This window comes from Drosophila navojoa, chromosome 2, assembly GCF_054131105.1.
Source record: "Drosophila navojoa isolate 15081-1374.11 chromosome 2, UAZ_NAV_1.0, whole genome shotgun sequence".
Lineage (NCBI taxonomy): Eukaryota > Metazoa > Arthropoda > Insecta > Diptera > Drosophilidae > Drosophila > Drosophila navojoa.
Window position 1 is genome coordinate 14,587,602 of NC_142890.1, and position 12,638 is coordinate 14,600,239.

Genomic DNA, 12,638 nt, shown 5'->3' on the forward strand with positions numbered 1-12,638 from the left:
TTCTATCTCGCTTTGGCTGCCGGTCTGCGGGGTTAGTCCTTTTTGGCTGGCTTTCACTCGCACGCCACGCGGCTCGTTTCCAGCAAATAATAATAATAATGATAATTTCTTATTGTGCTCATGCGCAGGTCGCATCGAAGGTGCGCCAGTTGGTTACAAAACCCGCAAAGACGAAAACTGACTATATACTAGGAGCTGATCACTACTAGTTAGTAGACAATGCTAAATGTCCTGCGGCAGCGAAATGCGGCAGCCCAACGATTACAGTTCTCATAGTGCTCAGCATCAATCAAAACGAACGTCCAAAATTGACTTCAATTAAGTCAAGCTAAGACATTAATCGGGAGACGATAAAGTGTATGCCGAAGCATTCGTAGAGACGAGAAAATTAGCATGGATCAAGGCCAAAGCGATTAAAATCATATTAATAATAACAACATTGTTGCTCAGGAAAAAGTAGAAAGCTCTACTAGAGCGCAAGCCAAGTGGGATTCGCTGGGATTCCAGCGAAAGGAGCATCGTTAAAGTGTTGGCCAGCTCGCTATGAAACTGATCTTTACCTGGATATTCACCAAAAATGACCTGCAGCAAATTTAAAAATTAAATATATTTAAATATTTGAATGAAATACAGCGGCGAGCCATTAAAGTGCTAAAAATACAGATCAAAGATTTGTGTTCGTAAAAAAGCAAAATGCTATAAATTGCTCCAATCTATCGCAGTGTCTATCTATAGAAACTAGCTAATGGCAATCAATATCATATAGCAAAATAAAACATGTATACACATATATACTTATTTTATGTGCTTATTGTAATTGATTTCATATATAGATAGCTCGTATACACCCACATTGTTTCTAATTTGCACTTTTCCTTCACTTGGCATTAGACAACTCAAGCTGGGGAAAAGTCTTGGGCTCAGTTCGTCACCAGGTTCCGTCAGTTGTCTAGAAAATGCTCAACAGATGTTGGAGTAGGCCTTGTATAGGTATCGCAGCGTTTCAGCTACAACAACAACAACAACAACAACAGTACCGCGATCATCAACAACAACTGTTACGAGTCGTAAAAATAAGATAAAATTCAGATGCTTGCTTACTGGGTAAAATTGCGCCATTGAGCCAAAAAAAAAACTAAAGTAGGAATTTTCTGTTCGTAGTTTCCTATGCACTGAAAACAATTTCAGAGCAACAAATTGCGCAGTAAAGTAACTGCAAGCAAAGCGCAGAGAAATTGTGCTCAGTGTTTGGGCGCAGGTCAAAATAATTTGGCTCTCTGCGGAAATGCATGAACGTAGACCTGACGAGCGAGAGAGACAGAGAGAGAGAGAGAGGAGTGAGCGAGCGAGTGAGTGTCCACTAGCCAATGCTGTCTCTTTCGATGGCCAGCTGTTGCCTCTATCTGGTCGTTGTTTGACTGATGTTTAGTTCGTGTGTGTTGCCACGTGTCACTGACAAAGCCCATTGACCAATTGGCAAGAGGAGTCGGCATTTAAATATACAAATTAGATGCAAGAGAGTTTGAAAAGTGAACTTCGTGTTTAGACCAAACTAAAGATGCATGCCAAAAATTATGCCAACGGAGCAGCTGTAAAATCAATCAAAAACTTGTCAAATAAATGTCAATGCGCTTCGCTTGCAATTCCCTTTCCGCTGACGAATGCGCATGCATAACCAATGAGTCCAATGCATCCTGTTGGAGCGTATCCTTTGGGTGCATAAATTGCCAATTACATACATATATTTGCGTACGATACAATCGAAAATTGTCGTTTATGAATAGTTCAAGTCCTACTTAACTGCAATTGGCGCGCTGTACGCGCAGATACTCAGTGACCTGGGCGACGAGTGCGTCGCTGCATTGCTGTGACCGAGCCATTTCATCCTGGGCCAGGCGGCGCATGCGCACCAGCAACATGGAGGCGTTGTGCATGGCCTCAGCTAGTCCTTGATTGATGACAGCGATGCCGCGCAGAAAGCAAGTGTTGCTGTTGTCAAAGCTAATGCCCATTGGTGCCAATGCCACGCCCATTTGTTGACTCTGACAGACTATTGGCAGCTGTGCCATCTGCTGCACCAAGCTCTGCACTTTGGCCAACGCTTGCTGGCCCTCGGCGCGATACGTTGCAATCATATTGCTCAGCTGCTCCGTGCAGCCTCTGAGCTCATCTGTGACGTTGAGTGTGAAGTCTTGCAGATTCCAGGCGGCGTTGCACTTGGGATTGCCCAGCAGCACCTGATTCGTGTCGTCGATGGCTATGCTCATCTCGGCCATGGCATTGGCAGTCAGCGCTTCCAGATCGTCCAATATGTTCGCCAATGTGCGCTCGATGTTCGCTTGCAACTGTGTGGACGTCTGATCACTTATATTCACGGCCATGTTCGATAGCTGGTCAACCACCATGTTAATTGGTCCATATTCCGTAGTCTCCGTTGTCTCCGTGCTGTCTGCAGTCTCCGTTGTTTCCGTAATGCTGTTTGTGTTGCTGGAGATCTGCGCCTGGGCGTACTATAAAATTGCCAACCTTATTATGAAGCCATACAAATCATTTTCCTTAATATATACTCACTGCCCAAGTCAGCAGGAGTACGCTTAAAATTTGAATTGTTCTGCCCATGATGCTTCGGTTTCTATTGCTGGCGAATGCAGTGGCAGTGACAAATATATATTGCCGTCGAGTTATGATAAAAATTGATAAAGCACAAGAGCTCTACACAGCTTCTCAATTTTCATGATGAAAAACTGAAACAAACAAAAAGATAAGATCAACAAATTTAGTAGACCGATATCATTACACACTAACTAGGCATTTATTAAACTATTTAATATAACTATTTTATGTTGGCTTTGCTTATTTTATATTTTTGGTAAATCTGTGGATCTGTTTGGTAGATTAGTGGATCTGTAGGAATTATGATCGATCGTCTTGATTTTTGGGGAAAGCCTACGCGTTTATTTTCCTTTTAGAATTAATAAATAATTGTGATACAAAATATATAAATAGATATTTGGTTTCATATATCAATTTATTTTATTAGTCGAGCTTTTAAAGTTGTCTGCCAAAGTCTTTCCAAAAAGCATTTTACTTTCTGTTTGGCTGTTCTAAAATGCCAATATAACCCAACCTAGGGAAATATTGGAAAAAAATACATATTCATGACTCAGAAGTGATAGCAAGAATAAGATATAATAATATTTACTAACTTTCTAGCTGTCGTCATTTGTCATTGAAAATTTTCAGCAATACAAACATAAATTGTATAGTGAAACACGTTATGACACATAGTTGTAATATACACAGACATATATAGTCAAGTGGTGACAGATTGCTCCTATTTATAGTCAATTAATGGTTATTATTACGGTACCAATTAGTCATATACATGTTTAGCTCCAAAACTCATAATATAGAATTTTGTTTAAAGCTATGTATGTCTTTATAGACTAATGGATCGACAGCATATATCAAGGCAAATTAGCAAAGCTTCTTTTCGACATTGGCGCAGAAAAAAGAAATGTAGATGTAGATCTTTAGCGCTCGATTAGTTCAAACAACTTTTTGGATATCCCTTTGTTCTATTATTGACTACTTGAAGATTAAAGCCCGAAATAAATTGATTGTTGTTGCAAATTGGCGCGCGAGAGCCATAAATAAGATTAGCTTCATCTTATCAAACTATTTAAGAAAATCCAAGGGTGGTCGTTGATAAGATTTACAGTCCATAGCAATGATAACGAAAGAGTCCAAACGTTCCGAAGTGGACTGAGTGTCAGTTGATCAACTTCATTCGAGGCGGCGAAATGGTGAAAATTTCGTTGCTGCTGCCTCTGCTTGGCTGTCTGCTCCTGGGCAGCTCTTGGGCACACCAGGAGATGAGTAATCTGCTGGCGCAACAAGCCAAGGAATTTGACTTATCTGCCACAGAAGTGGAAGCCTTGCGACCATTTTATCGCGAGCTGCAAACGCAGTATGACTATCTATACAGCCTGTCCATGCAGAGCGGCGATGGCAGCGCCCCGGTGGAGCTGCCCAAGGTTGAGCCACTGGACGCCACCTATGCGAAGGTGTTTGATGAATTTCGAGAGCAATTTAAGGGCTATTTAAGCTACAAGCCCATCATTGAGTACGACACAAGGCTGCCTTCGCTGGAGGAGATGGTGGGCCAGCCCAGCAGTGACTTGACTGAGCAGGAGCTGTTGGAGTTGCAGGATCTGCTGGACATACTGCAGGATTTAATCGATGAATCGCAGCTGGGCATTGAGCAACTTGTGGCACGCGCCACAGACTTGGAAATCAATCTGCTGAAGTTGAACAAGCCGAAGATTGTGATGGCCGCCATTGCCGGGCTGGAGGCTATGTGGCACACCTGGGGCCGTGTTTCGCAAGCCGCCTATTGCAGCTATTCGCATGTGCCGCAGTTTACGGAAGCCCTGCATGCCATCAACGGCGGCGTTGATTGCTACACCTACACCATGGGGCTGATACTGAAAATCCAGGATGAAACTGTTGCGTCCGTCAAGGAGATCAAGCAAAACGTGAGGCAGCTAGTTAGCATCTACAAAAAGATAACCGCCAAGAAAACATTGATGGGCAAAATACTCTCCGGCACACTAAACGTATTCACAGCTCTACGCCGGCTGCACGACATTATCGCCGTGGGCATCGCTGGCTACGACAAAATCAACAATCAGCTGCCAGGCGCAGCTATGCAGTCGGTGCAATGCGGCTTGGAATTTAAGGATAGCATTCCGCAAATGATTGAGACTGTGCAGAATCTAACGGTATGCATTACGTTTGTGGACACAGATAAGCCGGAATACGATTTCCTCAAGCCAGAGAACGAACGCTATTGGAACACCGGTGCAGAGCCCGTGAAAATTGATCAGGAAAACGATCTTGGAAAGGATGATGATGATGACACCGATAACATCGACGATGATTACGTCGACCATCGTTAGATTAATCTGCTTAGTTGATCATATTTGAGGAGACCAAGTCTGTGCAAAGTAAATACGAGAAAAGTGTAAATACGTAACTATGTTTACTTCGGAAGTAACTAGAAAATCCTGGGAATAAAAGAAGTTGAGCCTTTTTTACAATGTCCATAAGAGTCCACATATGAGCAGATAGTTTCAGCTTTAACTAAATTATGAAATAGACATTTTGTGTTTAGTATTGTGTTTTATAATATATTTGGTAAGCTGTTTGGTAGCCAATCTGATGATCTAGACTTAGAGGACTGAGGTGCTTCTTTATAGCGCTGACTAGACGTCGCTCTCTTTGAGCTGGCGCACATACTGCTCGCTTAGGGATTTGTTGAGGCCCTCGTAGCTGGCATGCAAATTCGATATGGCCGCTTGTGGTGAGCTCTGAGACTTGAGCACATTGCGAGCGGGCGTGGATGTGGACGCCGAGGGACTGGGTGGTGGGCGTTCGCCACCAATGACCAAATCGGCCATCAGTGTTTGGCGACAGAGTGCGGACAGTGCACTGCCCGGCGGCATGGGAGCCGGTGGATCCTTGGGCTTCTTGCCGCCGCGACGCAACTTGGAGGCCAGCGTGGCAAAGCCCAGTTTGCTGGAGATCCGCGCCGAGCGGGTGACAGCGCGCGGCAAGCTATCGTAGGCGCTGGAGTTGCTGACACTCTCCTGATCCGTAGTCACTTCTTGTTGTGATCGCTGCTGCAGCTGCTCTGTCGAGCAGCCCACATCGCCCCGCATGCTGCCAGCACTGACGCTCTTGTGCAAGGTCACATCGTTCACAGCTATGGGAGTCAGCGGCTCCTGCCTGGGCGTCACTGGTGCACTCTGCAAAAACTCTGCCTTGGCCTGCTGCAGTCGCAAGGCGCGCTCGGAGAGCGGCGTCATCGGACGCTGGGGCTCCATAATGGATGTTGGAAACTCGAAATGCTTCGCCTTGGTTGGGGTGTGCATAACCTTTCCCTTGACCTCCAGCTTGCGCTGTATGCGCGGTAGCGTATTGTCCTGCTTGTTGGGCAATACTATGGACGTCGCTGCTGGCCAGGCCTTGCTCACCGAGGATCCAGAGCTGGTCTTGGCAATTTTGTGCTCAATGTTGTTGCCAACTGTGGCGCTCTGCGACTTGTGCAGCGAGTTCTTCTTGTAGAGATGCGCTTTGCGCGGAGGCACTTGGGGAAATGCGGGCATGCCCAGGTGACGCTTCGAGCGCGTCAGGCATTTAATGCTATCGCTAGCAAGTGGAGCACGCACCGGAATGGACGATCGATGCACATCGTTGGCGCTCTGGCACTTGCGCAGCTCATCCTTGGCTCGCAGAGGCGACAAGCGCTCCAGGCTGATGGATTTATATAGACTTAGCGGACGTGGCGCAGTCGGCTTAGTTGGCGCCTTGGTTTTGGGTGACTGTGCCTCCTCGACGCTATAGGTGGGGCTCTCCAGCTCCTTCTCTATGAGAGCTATGCCCTCGGCAGCATTGGGCTTCGGCACTGCAGTGAACAGCTTGCGCTTGGTCTTCACAAACACATTGGCATTGGTGTTGTAGCTGCGTGCATGCTGCTCGGGCAGCGGCGGTGGCACGAAGCCAGTTTGCTTGGCAATCGGCTGGGCAATACTGCTGGCAATGCTGTGTGACTCCTCGATGCGCTCGCCGGGCTTCACTTTCAGCGAACTGCAAATGATTTCCTCTGGCTCGGCCGATGGCGCATGGCCAGCCGTTGTCACAGAGCTCAGGCGAAAATCATCATCTAGTGATCGCTGCTTCAGCCGGAAGTTCTTGCGGCGTATGCGTCGCGGTGTCTCCAGCACACTCTGTGAATCCGCATCACTGCTATCGCTCTCGGTTTTGCTATTCTGGCGCGAGCCCATCTTGCGCAGGCGCAGCTTTTTCTTCGATGCAGTCACGGAGCTGCTCGCTCGGCAGAGAGTGCCTGTCGTGGTGCTTGTCTCGGTCTCGTGCTCCCTGGGCGAAGGGGAGGGCGAGGCGGCGCTGTGCTCATCCAGCGTCAGATGATCGCGACTAGAAGCATCGCCAGTGGCATACGTAGAGCTGCTCTCCAGCTGCTGCCCGTCCTCGGCAGTTATGTTGATGTCCGGCACAACGTCACGGGGGAAACGAGTCGAACCGCCCTCTGCATGGAAAATAATGGTTGGTAATGAAAGGGCACATGGCTATTTAAAGGGAGGCTTACGTATGCTCAACTTTAGGCAAAGTAGCGATTCGTGTAGACCCTGAAGCTCCTCCAAGTACTCGGTCGTGCGCTCCGCCATTGTCTCCTGACAACATGCCTCATCCAGCGGCGACTTCACAATCTGCAGTATACAAGCACATTACAGTTCGAATTTCGTCCCGGCCAAATGCACCTACCAGCTCGGCCAGACGGCCCAGGTCACTCTGAACATCGGACACAGCATTCAACACGTTCGGCTTCATCAAATTGTTCGAGTAGTATAGATAAATACTGCGAATGCTCAGCAAGGTCGCCTGGCAATCCCGCATTTCCACATGCTCCACGATGTCGGCGGTGGCCTGCTTGAGCCGGACAAACAGCTCGTCGGCACGTTTCAGTGCACCCAGCAGCGGGGCCAGGTTCGTGTGCGACTCAAAGCTCTGAACCCGACGCGAGTTGCTGCAGGGGTTTATAAATAGGCGAGGCGTCATTAAATTCGTTTCTAGTCAATAAATGGATTCACTTACACATAGTCATTGCACTGCACCTCCTCGTACTTGTAGATGGGCGTTTGCTGCTCGACCAGAGTGTGGGCGGTAACCAGCGGTGAGGCGGTGTCGTGTATGTGCTCCTCCACCTCGACCATTACTGCCTCGGGCTCGTCGTACTTCTTGAACTCCTGATCCGCCGAATCTGTGCAGTCCTGCATCTCCTTAAAATCGTTAACATCGTTTAGCGACAAGGATGAGGCCTGCTGCGATATGACCGGTGCCTGATTGCCGTTGGGCGCCACACTATCCAGGGATAATGAGCGGCTCAGCGTCGGTGAGTGTTCGGGGTTGTCTACATAAAAGAGATAATATGAATATGATATGATATTATACTTGCCAAATAGGACTCACTCTTATTGCACTCCTTGTTGATGAGGCCCACATATAAAGGACTGTAGCCAGGATGGAGCAGTGCAAAGGTGGAGGCCTCCGGTCCAATGCCTCTGGCCTTCTCCCACTCGTAAAGCTTGCGTGTAAATTTGCGAGAGATGCCCTCGAATTTTCTCACCTCGCCATCTGAGGTCTTCACCTCAATATTCTTAGATGTATGATCCGGTGCCACGATGGCTTTGAGGCGTGCCAATCTGCGAGTAAGATAAATAGAAACTGACCAGGCTGGGATATTTACTATATACACACTTTTCCTTTTCGTGCGGCTTGTGCTTGTACCAGCGATCATCATCAGAGCCTCGCCGGCTGGACTGATTGTGCTTGGAGCTACGTTTGAGGGAATCATTGTCAGAGTTGGTGCCACCGGCTGGCGTACACTTCAGGCGGTTCCATTGCTCTGAAGAGAAACATTTACGATTAGCAAAGATCTCAATCGCACGTCCCACTGTGGACTCACCCAGCTTCTTTTGAAACTTTTCAGGTAAATCCTTTTGGTCTGGCAGCGCGCACAGGCCCTGACCCTCAAACTTCAGGGCACCCGAGCTCCAAAGATTCCAGTCGATTTTGGGCTTTATATCGCCGCCACTAAGACTCTTGGCTGTGGGACTCGCCGCTGGCTCGGAGCTGACATAGCAATTGGAGCTCTGCTGCTTGGCCCGCCATTTGTGCAGCTTCTTCTTGAACTGCGGCGTCAAATTCTGCTCGAGCTGTTCGGTGGACATAAGATCACTGTGCAGCAGCTGCGTGGGTGAATGCTCCTCGCTGCTGCGCTTGCCGCTGCCACTGACGCTGCCCGGACCACCACTGCTGAGCTTGACGCCTGGAATGGAATCGGGATTAGGCGTGGTCGGTGGATTACCTGAAGGTCTGTCGTGTGGCTTACTGCGATTGCTCGCGCTAGCTCGCTTTAGTTCGCATTGCTTGTGCTTGAACTCCATATCTAGTTTGAGTAGTAGAAGTTGATAATGTTGAAATACTTCATCTTCGTTCTGTGTGAAAGTCTTACAGTTTGGCGTCGTGGGCTCCGAGGAAACTCCACTTGATAGCTCCTCGCTCTCTGTAAAGCCAGACGTTAATGGATACCGCTAACATGGTAGCCAACAAACAGCTCACCCACCAAATTCACCAAAGAAATCCGAATGCCTGGATGGACTGCTCGGCACCGAGGAGTTGCCCGGCGAGTTCACTTGACGCATACGTGATCCATCCTTGGGACTCTTAAGCGGCGAATGCAGCTGCGGCAGATCACTGCACACCTGATTGAGATTCAGCGGACTGGGCGGCAGCTTGTTCCGGCGACTGGTCGTCGCCTTAATGTCCGCCACATGATCCTCGGGTAGCACCTCAAAGTCCGAGAAGGCTCGCGAGCGACGTAGAGATTTGTTCGATGACGATTTGCTGGGCAGCGTGCACTTGGCCGCATCCAAGCGCTCATCCGTGGCCGACTTACGCAGCTCCACTTCGTAGCTGGAGGGGCGCGTGTCACCCTTAGAAGAATGTCGTCCTGTAATGAGAGTGGAAGCTGCAACAAGCAAATGTATGAAAGCAGTTTGGAAGGTATTTACGCATTGGCTGGCGACTGCCCGCATCCACTTGCAGCTCATCCAAGGAGCTGGCCGAGCTGATGGTGCCAGGAGTGCCGCCCGTTTCGCTCAAAAAGTGTCCCGACGAGGAGCTGATGATGCTGTCCGCGGAGCTGCTGCCGCCAGCGCCGCTTATTGGCACCTTTAAATACCTAGAAGAGATTATGGACTTAGCTTAGATTATATATTGTTGGACATAATTATCTGATATACCTTTCTACTTCCAGATTGAGTGGCATCAATGTGTTGGAATCGTGAGCAGCTGTGGGCGGCACATTGGCACGCTCCCACTTGAAAGCCGCCTTCACCTTGGTCCACTTGGAGACCTTGGACTTGTTGTCGCTGTAGGTGCTCTGCCGGCGCAGCAAATATGGCCGAGAGGAGTTCTTCAGCTGCCGGTCGCCCTTTAAATACATGTTTATCTCTTCCTCCATCATGGACTTACTGCGCTCGCGTATTCTGTGGTGCGGAATCACGGCTTACCCCAGCGTGGAATATCGAATTTCAATATGTACATACCGCTTGAATTTGCCATGCTTTGTGGGTGGCACCACCTCCGTGCCCAATAGGGATTCCAGCCAGGTCAACGTGTGCTCCAATTCGAATTCGGTGTCGGCGGTGGGTGTGGATGTGGCTGGACCTTCTGCACCAGCAGGAGCAGTTGCTGCAGTCAGAGTGGAGGTTGAAGTTGAAGTTGAAGCAGCATTAAGGGCTATCTTATCCGATTCCATTTCGGTTGCCGACTCCTCGTCATTGTCCGTGATGGTGGCCAGTTTCTGCTCCAGCAGGCCCTCAAGCATTGCACACGTGCGAGTTAGTTGATCCATGGCCTCAATGGCAGTGTTCAGCCGATTCTTGAGCGGCTCAATCGTGCCACGATCCGCTCGGTAAGGTTGGCAGAAGCTACAACTGTGCTTTCCATGCTCGCACACGGGCAAATCCTTCTCCTCGCGCAGTTTGGGCGAAGCAGAGAGATTGCGTGCCCGTGAGGCCACAGCGGGAAATTGGAAGATGTTCTCATCGGTCCGTCCACACATGGCAGGCGGAGCCGTGGGCAAGGACTCATAGTGCATGGCACTGATTCTATGTCGTGTCCGACGCGGCTTTGGCGGTGGTGCTCCTTCCATTGCAAGTTGAGAAACCAGCGCAAGTCCACTTCGGTTTACATAAATATATATGTATATGTATGTGTGTCTATGCGCGTATTGAAATGCTCAATTGGCTTTTGTTTGTTTACTCGGAGAGATACGCCACTAGAAATACACGCAAGACAAGAATATCCCACGAATTATCGAAATCAAAAATTTGTTTATAAAAGAGGAAGACAAATGTGGAACGTCCGCCATACACACAGTAACCCAAAACACAAGCACACAGACACACACACCCGTACACAGTCCACCCTCTTATAAATATACATATATGTATATGTATGTGTTTGTATATAAATTGGCAGACTTTTGTATACGTATCGTATATGGGGTAATTTGAAATGCCTTAAAGTGTAACGCTTAAAATACATGAAATAAACAATAAATTTGAAAAACGAAATTTTAGCACGTTTCGCCACATGTGCAAAAGTTTTGGAAATATTTGAAAAAATATTTACGCCTCTGTGGTCAATAAACGGAACGGATCGGAACAAAACGATTTGAAGCCCCCCCACAAGTTGCGAATGCACTTGATGCCACAATTTGTTGTACAAATATATTATTATCCAGCTAGCAATCGACAAGCCAAACCACAAACAGCCGCATGAAATATAACATTAAATCACAATAAATAGAAACAATGGCGTAAACTATTTTTAAATTGCTGACACTCTTTTGTTTGGCCTCCCCCACCCAAGGCACTTCGTTGAGGCATACCCCCTCCATCTTCCACCTACTGCTATTCCCAGTTTGTGAGGAGTGCACACTTCCAATATTTCATTTTTAGGTTACACGCAATTAATATTTCCAACTTTTGGGAGAAATGTGGCCCCCAAGATGCAGCAATGGATATGGGCGTGTGTGTATATACATGACTATGTATGTATGTATGCATGTGTGGGTGCGTGCATGCGTTTGTCTGCGAGTGGAGCTCATCATGTGTATATCTTAATGCCCATTACTTTCACTAGGCGTTCGTTTCGCCACTTTCAGAATGCTATATGAAAGATATTGCCACATTGAATACACAATTTTCAGTTTTATGTTCTTCGGGGCATAAAGCAGACTAAAATATATAAATGTGCAGATGATTTTCTGGTATTTGCTGTCCGTCGTTATTTGTAAAAATTTGCATAATATTAAAACAACAAATAATTACTTGCACTTTTGTTATGCACACAATCATCCGCCCCACCACAGAATTTCCTTTTTTTTCTGTATTTTGAGATTCTTTCGCGATTTTTTCACGCCGCGAAAACCGTATTATGCCGTTCGTTGGTCGAATCTATTCTGAGCACACAGTCAGCGATTGGCGTGCTTTTGAGAAGATCTGAAGATTTTGTTTTATATATACTTGCCGTTGAGAGTATTGCTCTCGAACGTCTTAATTTGTTCTCTATCAAATTGATGAAAGAAAATGAGAATTGGACACTTTATTTTATTTCAAATTTATTTTTTCGTTTTAGATTTAATTCATAACATTATATTTGAAAAATTCCTTATAAAAATTTATAACTGATTTTTATGAGAAGTGACTCTGCTAAATTTCCCAAAATATCAATCACTGACTAAGCTAGGTTCAAAGCTTGGATTAAAATTGAAATTACTGCACATCGTGCCATAAATAACACTTTGTTGAAAACAATGGTCATAAAATATTAATTTCAATATGAATTTACAGAGTACTAAACATTTTAAGATGACACTGTGTAAAAAATTAATTCTGAGAGCATTTGGTATGAATTTCTTAGCTAGTTGATAACTCTGCTAATTGTTTTGATTCAATTTCAACATCTGAATTGCTATCGATAAC

General features: G+C 46.8%; 3 protein-coding genes and 1 long non-coding RNA gene across 14 annotated transcripts in view; 1 reads left to right on the forward strand and 3 right to left on the reverse strand.

Moving 5' to 3' along the window:
* LOC149092169 (uncharacterized) overlaps positions 1-12,638 on the reverse strand; it is a 116,730-nt gene that overhangs the window by 30,207 nt on the left and 73,885 nt on the right. The gene's annotated exons all lie outside the window — the stretch shown is intronic.
* Positions 1,730-2,759, reverse strand: LOC108656225 (uncharacterized). The gene is made up of 2 exons (XM_018108262.3): positions 2,572-2,759; positions 1,730-2,510 (listed from the first exon to the last, which is right to left on the reverse strand). The coding sequence occupies exons 1-2, from the start codon at positions 2,617-2,619 to the stop codon at positions 1,797-1,799; spliced, it is 762 nt and encodes a 253-aa protein (XP_017963751.1). The 5' UTR covers positions 2,620-2,759; the 3' UTR covers positions 1,730-1,796.
* Positions 3,759-5,031, forward strand: LOC108656314 (uncharacterized). Its single transcript, XM_030383230.2, has one exon. The coding sequence runs from the start codon at positions 3,804-3,806 to the stop codon at positions 4,959-4,961; it is 1,158 nt and encodes a 385-aa protein (XP_030239090.2). The 5' UTR covers positions 3,759-3,803; the 3' UTR covers positions 4,962-5,031.
* Positions 5,210-10,801, reverse strand: LOC108656129 (uncharacterized). 10 transcript variants are annotated; one of them, XM_018108129.3, is made up of 13 exons: positions 10,194-10,801; positions 9,888-10,133; positions 9,657-9,826; positions 9,209-9,595; positions 9,098-9,148; positions 8,975-9,031; positions 8,549-8,911; positions 8,341-8,488; positions 8,053-8,285; positions 7,678-7,993; positions 7,348-7,609; positions 7,172-7,292; positions 5,212-7,111 (listed from the first exon to the last, which is right to left on the reverse strand). In XM_018108129.3, the coding sequence occupies exons 1-13, from the start codon at positions 10,799-10,801 to the stop codon at positions 5,268-5,270; spliced, it is 4,806 nt and encodes a 1,601-aa protein (XP_017963618.1). In that variant the 3' UTR covers positions 5,212-5,267. The 10 variants fall into 10 exon arrangements, with proteins under 10 accessions (XP_089114347.1, XP_089114341.1, XP_089114338.1 ...); XM_089258225.1 differs by having other exon boundaries at positions 5,211-7,111; positions 8,341-8,911; positions 9,209-9,613; XM_018108112.3 differs by having other exon boundaries at positions 8,975-9,148.

Bases quoted from the DNA above. Each gene is read 5' to 3' on its own strand.
- LOC108656129 (XM_089258212.1), bottom strand. From the start codon at position 10,801: ATGGAAGGAGCACCACCGCCAAAGCCGCGTCGGACACGACATAGAATC. The intron at 7,293-7,347 runs GTAGGTGCATTT...TGTATACTGCAG, and splicing joins TGGGCCGTCTGGCCGAGCTG to ATTGTGAAGTCGCCGCTGGA. The intron at 7,112-7,171 runs GTAAGCCTCCCT...TTTTCCATGCAG, and splicing joins TTGCCTAAAGTTGAGCATAC to AGGGCGGTTCGACTCGTTTC.
- LOC108656314 (XM_030383230.2), top strand. From the start codon at position 3,804: ATGGTGAAAATTTCGTTGCTGCTGCCTCTGCTTGGCTGTCTGCTCCTG.
- LOC108656225 (XM_018108262.3), bottom strand. From the start codon at position 2,619: ATGGGCAGAACAATTCAAATTTTAAGCGTACTCCTGCTGACTTGGGCA. The intron at 2,511-2,571 runs GTGAGTATATAT...GCAATTTTATAG, and splicing joins TACTCCTGCTGACTTGGGCA to TACGCCCAGGCGCAGATCTC.